Here is an 11,953-nt window from a genome sequence, read left to right on the forward strand (position 1 = left end):
GTCAGAGACAGTCAGTATATTGACATGTCAGAGACAGTCTGTATATTGACATGTCAGAGACAGTCTGTATATGGACATGTCAGAGACAGTCTGTATATTGACATGTCAGAGACAGTCAGTATATTGACATGTCAGAGACAGTCTGTATATTGACATGTCAGAGACAGTCTGTATATGGACATGTCAGAGACAGTCAGTATATTGACATGTCAGAGACAGTCAGTATATTGACATGTCAGAGACAGTCAGTATATTGACATGTCAGAGACAGTCAGTATATTGACATGTCAGAGACAGTCAGTATATGGACATGTCAGAGACAGTCAGGGCAGAGTTTCCTGAGTGTGGAGTGAAGCCAGCAGCTGAGCTGAGTTTGAGCACAAGTGATGCTTTCACAGTGGCCTGCTCTCAGCCGTCTGAAGACTTCCCCAAGCCCTCATTAGCATGACTGCTGTGCTGCATTCAGCCTCAGCACCGCTCTTTGCTATTGCATGCTCACTCTCTCCCTCTCTCTCTCTCCTGCTATAGCCATATCCTCCTCTCTCTCTCTCTCTCTCTCTCTCTCTCTCCTGCTATAGCCATATCCTTCTCTCTCTCTCTCTCTCTCTCTCTCTCCTGCTATAGCCATATCCTCCTATCTCTCTCCTGCTATAGCCATATCCTCCTCTCTCTCTCTCTCTCTCTCCTGCTATAGCCATATCCTCCTCTCTCCCTCTCTTTCTTGCTATAGCCATATCTCTCCCTCTCTCTCTCTCCTGCTATAGCCATATCCTCCTCTCTCACTCTCTCCCTCTCTCTCTCCTGCTATAGCCATATCCTCCTCTCTCTCTCCCTCCCTCTCTCTCCTGCTATAGCCGTATCCTCCTCTCTCTCTCTCCCTCTCTCTCTCCTGCTATAGCCATATCCTCCTCTCTCTCTCTCTCTCTCTCTCTCTCTCTCTCCTGCAATAGCCATATCCTCCTCTCCTCTCTCTCCTGCTATAGCCATATCCTCCTCTCCTCTCTCTCCTGCTATAGCCATATCATCCTCCCCTCTCTCTCTCTCTTTCTTGCTATAGCCATATCTCTCTCTCTCCTCTCTCCTGCTATAGCCATATCCTCCTCCCCTCTCTCTCTCCCTCTCTCTTTCTTGCTATAGCCATATCTATCTCTCCCTCTCTCTCTCCTGCTATAGCCATATCCTCCTCCCCTCTCTCTCTCTCCCTCTCTCTCTCCTGCTATAGCCATACCCCCCTCCCTCTCTCTCTCTCCCTCTTTCTTGCTATAGCGATATCTCTCTCTCCTCTCTCCTGCTATAGCCATATCCTCCTCCCCTCTCTCTCTCCCTCTCTCTCTCCTGCTATAGCCATATCCTCCTCCCCTCTCTCTCTCTCTCCTCCTATAGTGATATCCTCCTCCCCTCTCTCTCCTGCTATAGTGATATCCTCCTCCCCTCTCTCTCTCCTCCTATAGTGATATCCTCCTCCCCTCTCTCCTCTCTTTCTTGCTATAGCGATATCTCTCTCTCCTCTCTCTCCTGCTATAGCCATATCCTCCTCTCCTCTCTCTCCTCTAGTGATATCCTCCTCCCCTCTCTCTCTCCTCTCTCTTTCTTGCTATAGCCATATCTCTCTCTCTCCTCTATCCTGCTATAGCCATATCCTCCTCCCCTCTCTCTCTCCCTCTCTCTCTCCTGCTATAGCCATATCCTCCTCCCCTCTCTCTCTCCCTCTCTCTTTCTTGCTATAGCCATATCTCTCTCTCTCCCTCTCTCTCTCCTGCTATAGCCATATCCTCCTCCCCTCTCTCTCTCCCTCTCTCTTTCTTGCTATAGCCATATCTCTCTCTCTCCCTCTCTCCTGCTATAGCCATATCCTCCTCCCCTCTCTCTCTCCCTCTCTCTTTCTTGCTATAGCCATATCTCTCTCTCTCTCCCCTGCTATAGCCATATCTCCTCCCCTCTCTCTCTCCCTCTCTCTTTCTTGGTATAGCCATATCTCTCTCCTCTCTCTCTCTCTCTCTCCTGCTATAGCCATATCCTCCTCTCAACCTCCCTTGCCCCCAGTTGGATTTATCCCCCATATTTACTCCTCCATTCTGTTCCCCCTCTGGCTCACTCCTCATCCTCGCCTTCTATCCCACTACTTATTTCTCCGTGGTCCTCTCCTCCTCCTCGCTCTCCTCCCTCTGCCTTTTCCCTGCACTCTCTCAGCCATGTATTAGTCTTGCCTGTATGATGATCATCATCCTCTTGGCCTCCAGCTCCCTCTCTCCCCCCCCCCCCCCCCCTCTTCCTTTTAATAGAATATCATCTTTTACATCTCCCTCCTCTCTACTTAGCAGCACACCCTTCTATTAATCAGGGAGTGGATGGTAGTGATAGAGATGATTTAGTCCATTTTATTAATATTGTCGGAGGACAGCGATGGAGCTCTCGATGGAGAGACAAGTGAGGCATATACTGTAGCATGGCTTTGTATTTTGTGTGTGGCTTGAAAAGGTGGGTGTGCCTCTACTTTGTGTGTCCTCATTTAGCTATAGCACCGATCAGCCCCTCGTGTTTGTAATGTATGATTGTATCATTAGGCTCGTTTGAGATGAGCAGCTCCTCTGCAGTTTTGACCAGCGACTTGCTTGGAGTCTTGTGATTTGGCGCGAGGCCCTGCAGTTTCTATCCACCGACTGCACAGCTCTAAGGATAATGGGAAACGCCTCTGGCTGTGCATTGATTGATTGGTTGATCAGCACATCACACACCCACCCACAGTCAAATGAAGAGACTTACGTCTTTATATCTATTCTACTATTGGTTTACAGTGATTTTACAACGGCTAAGCGATGTTCTAAGGCACGCCGCTTGCGGGGCTTATTGCTTTTATAAAACGGTGCTACATACAGTATAGCCTGCCTGGTCAGGTTTCAGCGACAACAAAAATGCAATATTGATAACAACTCATCCTTCTTCCGCCAAGCAATGTAGTCCTTCAAGCCCCCCTCCAGTCAGTTCAACGTTCGCACGTCAGCTGATTCTGCGCTATGGGCTTTTTTCACAGCCATTTTGTGTATAAAAGGCAGGGTAACTAACAGTTATTGCAAAACATTAATGAAGGTTTCCAACTTCCAATCCATTTAGGTGCTCCAGTGCTGGGGCCTTCATTGATGTTATGGTTGCACCTGTGTTTAACCCTGGCTTTGAGACACACGATGGCTGCTGTGAAAAAGGCCCACACACCATGGAGATACGCCCGGAAAAACAGTGCAAGTTATGCCTCCGTACTAGCTTAGCTACAAAGATGACAGCCATATTATTGCGAAGATATCAACAACCGGAGAACGGATTTTAAAGCTGAATCGAAATGGTTAATAAGCTCATGTTTTGGTCACTCAGTGGCGTTTTGAGGCTGAGATTGGGGATGCTCCGATCCGCGTTTTTCGCCTCCGATACCGATTCCGATATGTGGGGGTCCTGTATCGGCCGATACCGAGTACCGATCCGATACCAGTGCTTGACATTAACGGCTGTCCAGTTGCCCTTGGCAACCATAAAAAAGAATTGGCCTGTGGTTACCTCAGTGGCAACCACATTTTAACATATAAACAATAGGGACAGCAAACAGCAAAATGTGCACCCCGAAATAAACATGTTTCTAATATTCCTAAAACCCTAAATCGATATTAATAAGATGACATCATCTCCTGACGATGACATTGGCTTGCTCCATGCTGTTAGCTGCTGCTGCCTAGCCTACATCAGCTTGTTTGGAAACAGCCAGGCAGGCGTGCTGAGCACGTTGCTAGAGTATGACGTCACATGCTGCACACACATAGAATTAGAGTGAATAGAATGGCCCCTATGGATCGGTCTATGGATCGGGCCATTTGCCACCGATACCCGATCTAGAATTTTGTGCTATATCGGGGCCGATACCCGATACCAGTATTGGATCGGCGCATCCCTAGCTGAGATGCGGTGATGTATGTTTATAGAGTATTTTACAACAGCTTCGAACGCAGCTCAGCCAATCATAACTATCTGTTTTATAATTCTATGTAATATTTTCTGTAAATGCCACCTGTAATGCCTCCATTAAAAAATAACAAGACTAGTTGAAAACCTAGTATAGGGCTGGCCCCGCTGTTGGCCTCCAGCCAAAAATAAGTTACCTGGAGGTCTGGGTCATTTGGGCCGTTTGTGTGGGTGGCAGTAATGCACCTTCTGAGTTGTTTAGCAAAACGGAAGAAGAGGAGAGTCGGTAGTGTAGGCCTCGATGACTCCTCGCCTGACTGCGCTCGGCTACTCGCATCTATTTCCAGTAGTCAAAGCAGCCTACTCACAGTGGGCCTGGCAGGGCCTGTGAGTGTGCCTGCATGGCTGTGTCTGTGTGCAGAGTGTTCAGCCGAGTGCTGGAGACATCCCACCGGGCATATTGATGGCTCAGCAGGATTATAAGCATCATAACTCTCAAGTCTGTTTCAAGTGTCTAAAAATCACCACCCCTCCCAAAAAAACACACGCTCCTTTCCTTTTCCTCCCTTAGGGGAAAATACACAGGGCTTCTTCACGCATGGAAATAGTGGGTAATAATAACTGAAGTTGTAAAATAGGATAATCATTGCGATTGGAGAAATAAACTATATGTATATTATAGGGCTGGGTATTGGCCCACGACCTCACGATACGATATGTATCACGATACATGGGTTACGATGCGATTGTATCGCGATACAATACATATTGCGATATATTGCAATACTCTACATAATTTACTAAAAATTTAAAATAGAGCTAAAAATACAACACGCTGTGCACCACTCAGGTAGTGTAATAATATGTACAGTACATCACTTTATATTGATAACTTAGTAGACAAATTGAGACCAAACGACTGAGTGTTGAGTGTCTTACTGAACGCACTGAAATAAAAAGTATTCTTATTGTGTCACTGAACACACGGCTGTGCAAAAAAATCGATATGCCGATATATCACGATATTGTTCTGAAATATCGATACAGTATTGCGGAAAAAGGTATCGTGATATATTGCCGTATCGATTTTATTGCACAACCCTAGTATATTATCTGATTTGCTCACAGTCAAAATGGCTCTTAATTTCACCCACACACACCCTGTTAGGATGATGTTATCATTCCTACTATGATGTCATAGATCACTGATGATGTCGCAGACGGTGATGATGTCATGATTCATAAGTGTCTAAATCATGCCTCTCTGATGGTCTCACTGATGATGTCATAACACAAGGTGATGTCATATTCGGGACCTATAATGGTTTGCTCTGCAAGTCCTCTGCAGTTGTTCATAGACTAACCTCACGACAACCTTCTGCACAGTTTCCATCTTTCGAACCTTGCAGACTCAGCTATCAAGTGCTACAGTGTTCCTAGTTATCGAGACTTCAGTTACCAAGTGTGTCTTGGCCATCAAGTATCCGCTCCTAAATCCACATGTCTCACAGCAACCCTAACACACCCACACTTTTTTTTTACACAGGGCTCTAGTTTTACAGCTCTGACCTGGCCAGCCCTTTAGCGCTGGATGTGCTCGGTGTCAGCAAACAGCCCAGATATTCCATCAATTAAAAGATTGGCTGCCATTACCTCCCTTTCACCTTCTGCCTGCACTCGTCCAGCAGCTGCCAGAGGAAGGAAGCCTCCCTCAAACAGCCTCAAACACACCTGCAAATGACTGTTGCTGCTGCTTCTAACACATCTTTTCTCTTTGCTCGCTTGCTCACATGGACACGACGTGTGCCTTCTTACAGGTTATAATGATGAGATGATGTGAGGCTCAGGGAAAGCTACACGCCTCTGTTTCTAACTGCAGAGAGGGTCATGCTGCTGCTGTGTGGACTCTGTGATCAGTCCATGTGCTGCTGATCATTGCTGACATACTGACAGGCCCTGTCCGTCAGGTCGCTGTGTCTCTGGATCTGATTAGAATCTAATGTAAAAGCTCCAGAGCCCCATCAATGTGCAGAGAACTGCAAGCCTAATGATGAAGCTGGCAGGGGGGCTTGTTGAGCAAGCTAGGAACGGGTTTGCAAGTGCTGTTCCAACATAGAGCCCGAGTCTAATTACGATGAGATGAAGTAGTTCAAAAAGATTGCCAGTCCTAAATTAGAAGCATTTGCGGACTTATTTACATACAGCTTCTCTTTCAAGTTTTAAGGGGTTTTAAGGTTTTTTTTATGATATTTAAGTTTTGGGATTTCTTGAAGTTGACAGATTTCCGATGCATTTTCTTTTTTCTTTTGTTCTCAACTCTTCTTCTTCAACTTCTTGACCGCCTAGTAGTTTATAGCAGCGTTACACCACATTGGAAACAAGAATAAGAGACATAACCTTTTTCAACTTAATTATGCTTATGGAGGATATTTCAGTGGGCAGTTTATTTGTGGCTTTTAAATCATCGTTTAAATTGTTGTCATGGAGAGTTTTCCAACATTTTCTTCGAGAACTCTCGCTCTAACACATTAATGACAGTTGGATCAAGATGCCTTTTGTTTAATTATAGTGAACACACTTCTTATCTCACTTGACTCTGGCGTAAGAGCTCTTTGATATCAAATACAGACTTTGCTCCGGACAGCATTATTAATAGCACCTCAGAGTAATTGATGGACAGCGGTGTTTGCCTTACAGTAGGATTTGCATAGCGTGTGCCTCGGTAGTGCTCAACCCTGTGAAGATGAGTTATCAATCTATCATTGTGTGGGCGTTTGTTTGTGAAGTGTCTCTGAGCACGGCCCTAACGTGGGTGTCTACCTGACTTGTCACAGTGCTACTGACTCAATTTGATGAAGTATGAGATGGCATCCTTGGCACAACATAAATATTCAGAATGATGGGAGCCAGAACATGCACATTAAGGTGATTAAATTGGATGTATTCGAAAAACCTCATTGTTGCGTACATGTACATCATCAGCTGCTGTACCTGTTTGAGTGTGCTTGGAAATACCGACTATGGCGCGCATTAGTTCACACATTCTCTATGTTCCTTCCTCAGTGCCCCGATTCCACCTGTAAGCAGGACCTGCTGGCCTACCTGGAGCGTATCGCTCTGTACTGCCACCAGCTCAACATCTGCAGCAAGGTCAAGGCTGAGGTTCAGAACCTGGGAGGAGAGCTGGTCGTGTCTGGGGTAAGTTCAACACCATTACAACCACGGAGTGGGAAAGCGTTTGAAAAACGCAGTATTAAATTGTATCTGGGAACTAGTTAGAGTAAAAATGGACAACCCTGAAACCGGTTAAAAAAATGTAGGTGTTTTTATAGATGAAACTGCATTAGTGGCCGTTCACACCATACGCCGAAGTAAAGCTAAACCTAAGCTCAACCTACGCTGAACCCACAAGTTTCATTTAGGCATCCTTGTTAACAGGCGAGGCCGTCCACACCACGCGCGCGCACGTCACGCTGAAGCCACGCTCACGCCACGCTCAAGCCATCGTTCAGGATCCAGTCCTATTTTCCAAGCGTGACCCGTGAAGCTTGAAGCTGCCATGCATGAAGTGAATGGAGGGGGTCGGGGGCCGGTGGAGCAGCTCTGAGCCTGGCGCTGAGGAAAGGAGAGTGTCTGATGTGAACAGTTAGGCCTGAGCTCACGTTCAGCATGAGTCAAGCATCAGTTCTGCCTATGGTCTGAACAAAGGCTTAGAGTTTCAATTTAACATTTTTTTGTAGCTATTTCTTTAGAGTATGAATACTCATAGAATTTTAAAATGGGGGGGGGGGGGGGGCTTTACATTTTTCCACATATTGAAATTAAAGGCACAACACAGTTTAAAAGTGGGATAGAAGGAGTATTAAATCAATAGAATGACTAGACTTGTTTCTGCAGTTTTATAAGCTTGAGTTGCCCAAATAAATTAAAACAGCTAAGACTTAATGGGATAGGCTATTGGTTCTGATTATTTAATGATTCATCCTCTTGCTGTGTAATTTCTTTGCAGCTTATATTTTATATCTAATGGACAGATAACAAAAATAATGGCTTTTCCCTCTCTCTCTCTCTCTGAAAGAGGGCTACTGTTGCCCAAATGCTTCCTAAGCTTTTCAATCCTCAAGATAACACAGTGCTAGGCGATATTTACAAACAGAACCTTTTGAAAATGAATTAACCACTTAAATCGCCAGCCAGTGGAATTGCTTAAAATTGGTCGCTTCTATGTGCAGAAGATAATGAATTCCTCCTTTCTGTAGTCCTGAAATGAGAGAGTAGGCTTCCGACATTACCAGGCAAGTGTCAGCTGGTCTCCGAGGCTGTTAAAATGTGCAGATTAAATTAGGATGACCTTTTTCCATATTCTCACATTTCTGTTTGTATGCCAGCCAAACTTGGTAAAAGGTCGTTAATTCTCGTCTCCGTATTGGCCTTCCACTGGAAAGCTAACATTATGAAACTGTGGGATTCTCCAAGCATAGCAGAAAGATGTGAACTGTTAACATTTACTAGATAGGAATTCAACAAGAATATACATTCTCTGTTGTGTTGCAAGACGATTGGGGAATTGTGTATTTTCCGCTCTCCATTCACTGCCATTATATGGCAAAACAGGTCTGAAAATCACTCTTCTAGCACCTAAATGAACTAAGATTTTGTCAATACCTATATAAAACAACTAGTCAACAAGTGTAACACCGAAGTCCAGTCAGAAGAATTTTTGATATCACATTGTTCAAACTAAAAGGTTTTATTAACATAAATAAAGTGTTAATTTGAAAGAAAACATCTGCAGAAGGACTAGGTTATAGCCTGGGTGAAACCAGCCTTCATCATCACATCACAGACTATGTCTGTAGCGTAGGTCTTCGTGACTGATAGTACATGGAGGTCACGTGGATGCTGGGTTTACCCAGGCTAGGAGAAGCATGCATCTGTATCGATATTTTGTTGGGCATCGTTACGTAGCCAAGTTAGAAATTCTAGTATCATGAGTGACAACCCTAATGAGAAGTGACAGTATATCAACCCAAGGACGAGGTATTACCAAAGTTCACCATCACGTTACCTGTGCTGCCTGTCACCATGTCACATAGCGCTAACCGAGTCTCTGCTCTTTCCACATTTCTCTTCCCCCTTGCTCAGGTGGACAGCGCCATGTCCCTGATCCAGGCAGCAAAGAACCTGATGAACACGGTGGTGTCCACTGTGAAGGCCTCCTATGTGGCGTCCACCAAGTACCAGAAGAACCTGAACATGCAGTCCCTCAACATGCCGGCCATCTCCTGGAGGATGAAGGCCCCTGAGAAGAAGCCCCTGGTGAAGAGAGAGAAGCAGGAAGACCGGCACAACAGAGTCAAGAGATCGTCTCACAAGAAGCACATTAACCCCGTGCAGGCCCTGAGCGAGTTCAAGGCCATGGATAGCATATAGATCCACTATTTCTCACTCAACAGAAGGCAGAGACAATATATTGGTCAATAGATTGAGCTTTGACGGTCCATCAGAAAGAAAGGATTTAACACGTTTAAAAATGTCTCTGCATAGTCGGCTTGTCTGGTTGACTTGGAGTTGCTTTGTAGAGGCTTCCTAAGGTATACCCATTATAGTCCTACTCTGTCTCTCATATCTCAAACTAAAGGTGTGATTTGCCCTAGTCTGTAGCATTGAGTATTATTTTTCTTCTGGCAAAAATGCAGTTTTGAGGAAAGCAACTGGACGAAGGCATTTTTTTTTCTGTTCCCCTTTTTTTCGGTCATGTTTATAGGAGTGAGGGCGTGGCTTCCATAGATATTGTAAGAACTAATTCCAAGAGTCTTTTGATTAGATTTGGAGTATTTTGTATCCTAACCTATTTTATAATAATATTGTGGGGTCTCTTTGGTGTTCCATTGTGTTGTTTATGATTATGGCACAATAACTTGTAATGTGTAGTGCAGATATCAACTATGCAAAATCTCAACTGCCTTATTTTAACCCATTGATACCTGATGCAGCATTTGCTTGTATATCCCTCATTTGTCTGTGTATCCCTTTAAGACCGCGAACCACGTGAGGCGGTTCGCGATCTTAAAGGGATACACACACAAATGCTGCATCAGGTATCAATGGGTTAACTCCAGCAATAATTCAAGTTCATTCACATGTGCTGAGCTAACTGGCGAGGTTTGAAATGTGTTGGTTTAGCTCTAAGGAACCAAAGTCAATATTTTTTCCATGTGTGCTTTTTATATCTTTATATATATATGTAGTTTCTTATGCCACTACATACAGTTCAAGTAATATTGAATTGTCCTTCAACACTATTTTCAGTACTGTATTTTGAATTGTTTTGTGGTCCCCTTTGACGTTTGGACTGGTAAATGTTCTTTGTTCTCCTTATTGTTAATACACACCCGAGGCGTTGTCATCTCCACGTCTTTTCATGTTCATGTGATGCGGCAAACCAAAGGTGATAGAGAGCAGTCTCTCCCCGACATTTGGTTTTTACGACATAAGACTGGCACAAGTGCTGCCTCCTACACACAACAGTACATACTGCACTGTAGATCCACCCAGTCACAAAGTCTCAGTCGCTGAACTTTCAACTCCTGTCTGAGTCTGAGAGAACCTTAGTGGGCTGAACAATGAGTTGACCATGTGTCACCCTTTCTCCAAAGCAGACAGGCTGTCAATAGTCCACACACCTCCACATACACCTCCGTGTCGGAGTTGAGGGATGAAGATGTTCTCTCTCTCTCTACAGCGTGGTGGGTGGGGAACGGAGGAAATTCCACTGGCTTTAACCTCTGCTCATTTCTGTTTTAATTCTCAGGCCTTAAGCTTGAGCACTATTCAAGATTTTTAGTTTACGCACAAGGATGCTGTTCCTGAAACAGAGTGTTTTTGCTCTTAGTCACGATCATCCTTGAAACGACTTGTTGGAGGTGTTGGAGCTTTGAAGTGTGTAACAGGAAAAATGCTTGCTACATTAGGTAAAAACACAGTCGAATTGAAAGGAGTTGCTCGTTGCGGCTTGTTTTGCAGTCATATACAGAGCTGTCTGCTGCATAGGGGTGCATTCGTGTTGAGTGAGCCTTTGAAATCCTGCTGCTTTGGTCCTTAGGCTGAATATCTGTTTTCGCTCATTTGACATCTGTAAACTATAGCAGAATGGGCATGTCGGGTCATTTGACAGATGGAAGATTTTTTTTTTTTTTTGCTTGTGTTCTATATAGACTCAAGCATTTGGAGCGTGTTTTTTGATCAGTTTTTCCGTCATGATTTGCATCTTTTGCTGTGAGGTTAAGAGTTTGAATCTGGCGTGTTCTGTGTTCATACTACTTTGCTGTGGAAATTATTTTTGAGAGCTAACTTTTTACTGCACACTGTTTTCCATATTCATGTGCCTGCTTTATATCTAATAAACAAATGAGATGGATCCGCTATTTCTTTCATGTTGGTGGTGTTTTGTCAAATCTACTGCAGATCGAAGTTTTCTCTGTTGAATCATTGCTTTTATGATATGCATGTTTTATCACTACAGAAAATTGATACAGCAGTAACGAGGCTTGGCCCTCAATAGTAGGCTATATATATTTTTATTTAAATGCAAGTCTGCAAAAGAGCAAAAGGAGTTTAATATGCATAATAAAGGTGTTATATGTGTGTGCAAACCTCCCATATAGTCTTATAGTCTTTATTCTATTGGCTGTAACTGTTGTGCTGTACACAGTGCAGTGTGCAATAACTAACATCATGTTGGGTTGTGACAGCTGTAGGTCTTTTCACACATAAGCGCAACGTAGGCCTACGTCTTCAATCTTGGGTCGGTCTATTGAGGACAGACACTTCACCAATGCACCTCACTCAAGGAACGTGTCACGTCAGTAGCCCACATTTATCTTTAGTATTGTGCTGATATGTTAACGTTAGGCTACTTGTAATGGGTGAAAACGAAATAAAAGTTTGATTACCACCACCACCTTTGAATTTTCGTACAATCTCTTGGCTCAATTCTTAATGAAAG

At 44.1% G+C, this 11,953-nt stretch overlaps 1 protein-coding gene across 1 annotated transcript in view; it reads left to right on the forward strand.

Annotated features, from left to right (window-relative positions):
• ctnna1 (catenin (cadherin-associated protein), alpha 1) overlaps positions 1–11,368 on the forward strand; it is a 126,625-nt gene extending 115,257 nt beyond the window's left edge. The window contains exons 17-18 of the mRNA XM_083652215.1: positions 7,009–7,143; positions 9,091–11,368. Coding sequence (XP_083508341.1) covers positions 7,009–7,143; positions 9,091–9,378 — 423 coding nt within the window. The 3' untranslated portion in view covers positions 9,379–11,368. The remainder of the gene's footprint in view (positions 1–7,008; positions 7,144–9,090) is intronic.
• The last annotated feature ends 585 nt before the right edge of the window (positions 11,369–11,953 follow it).

The sequence above is a fragment of the Poromitra crassiceps genome (genome assembly GCF_964638095.1).
Source record: "Poromitra crassiceps genome assembly, chromosome: 15".
NCBI classification, from domain to species: Eukaryota; Metazoa; Chordata; class Actinopteri; order Beryciformes; family Melamphaidae; genus Poromitra; species Poromitra crassiceps.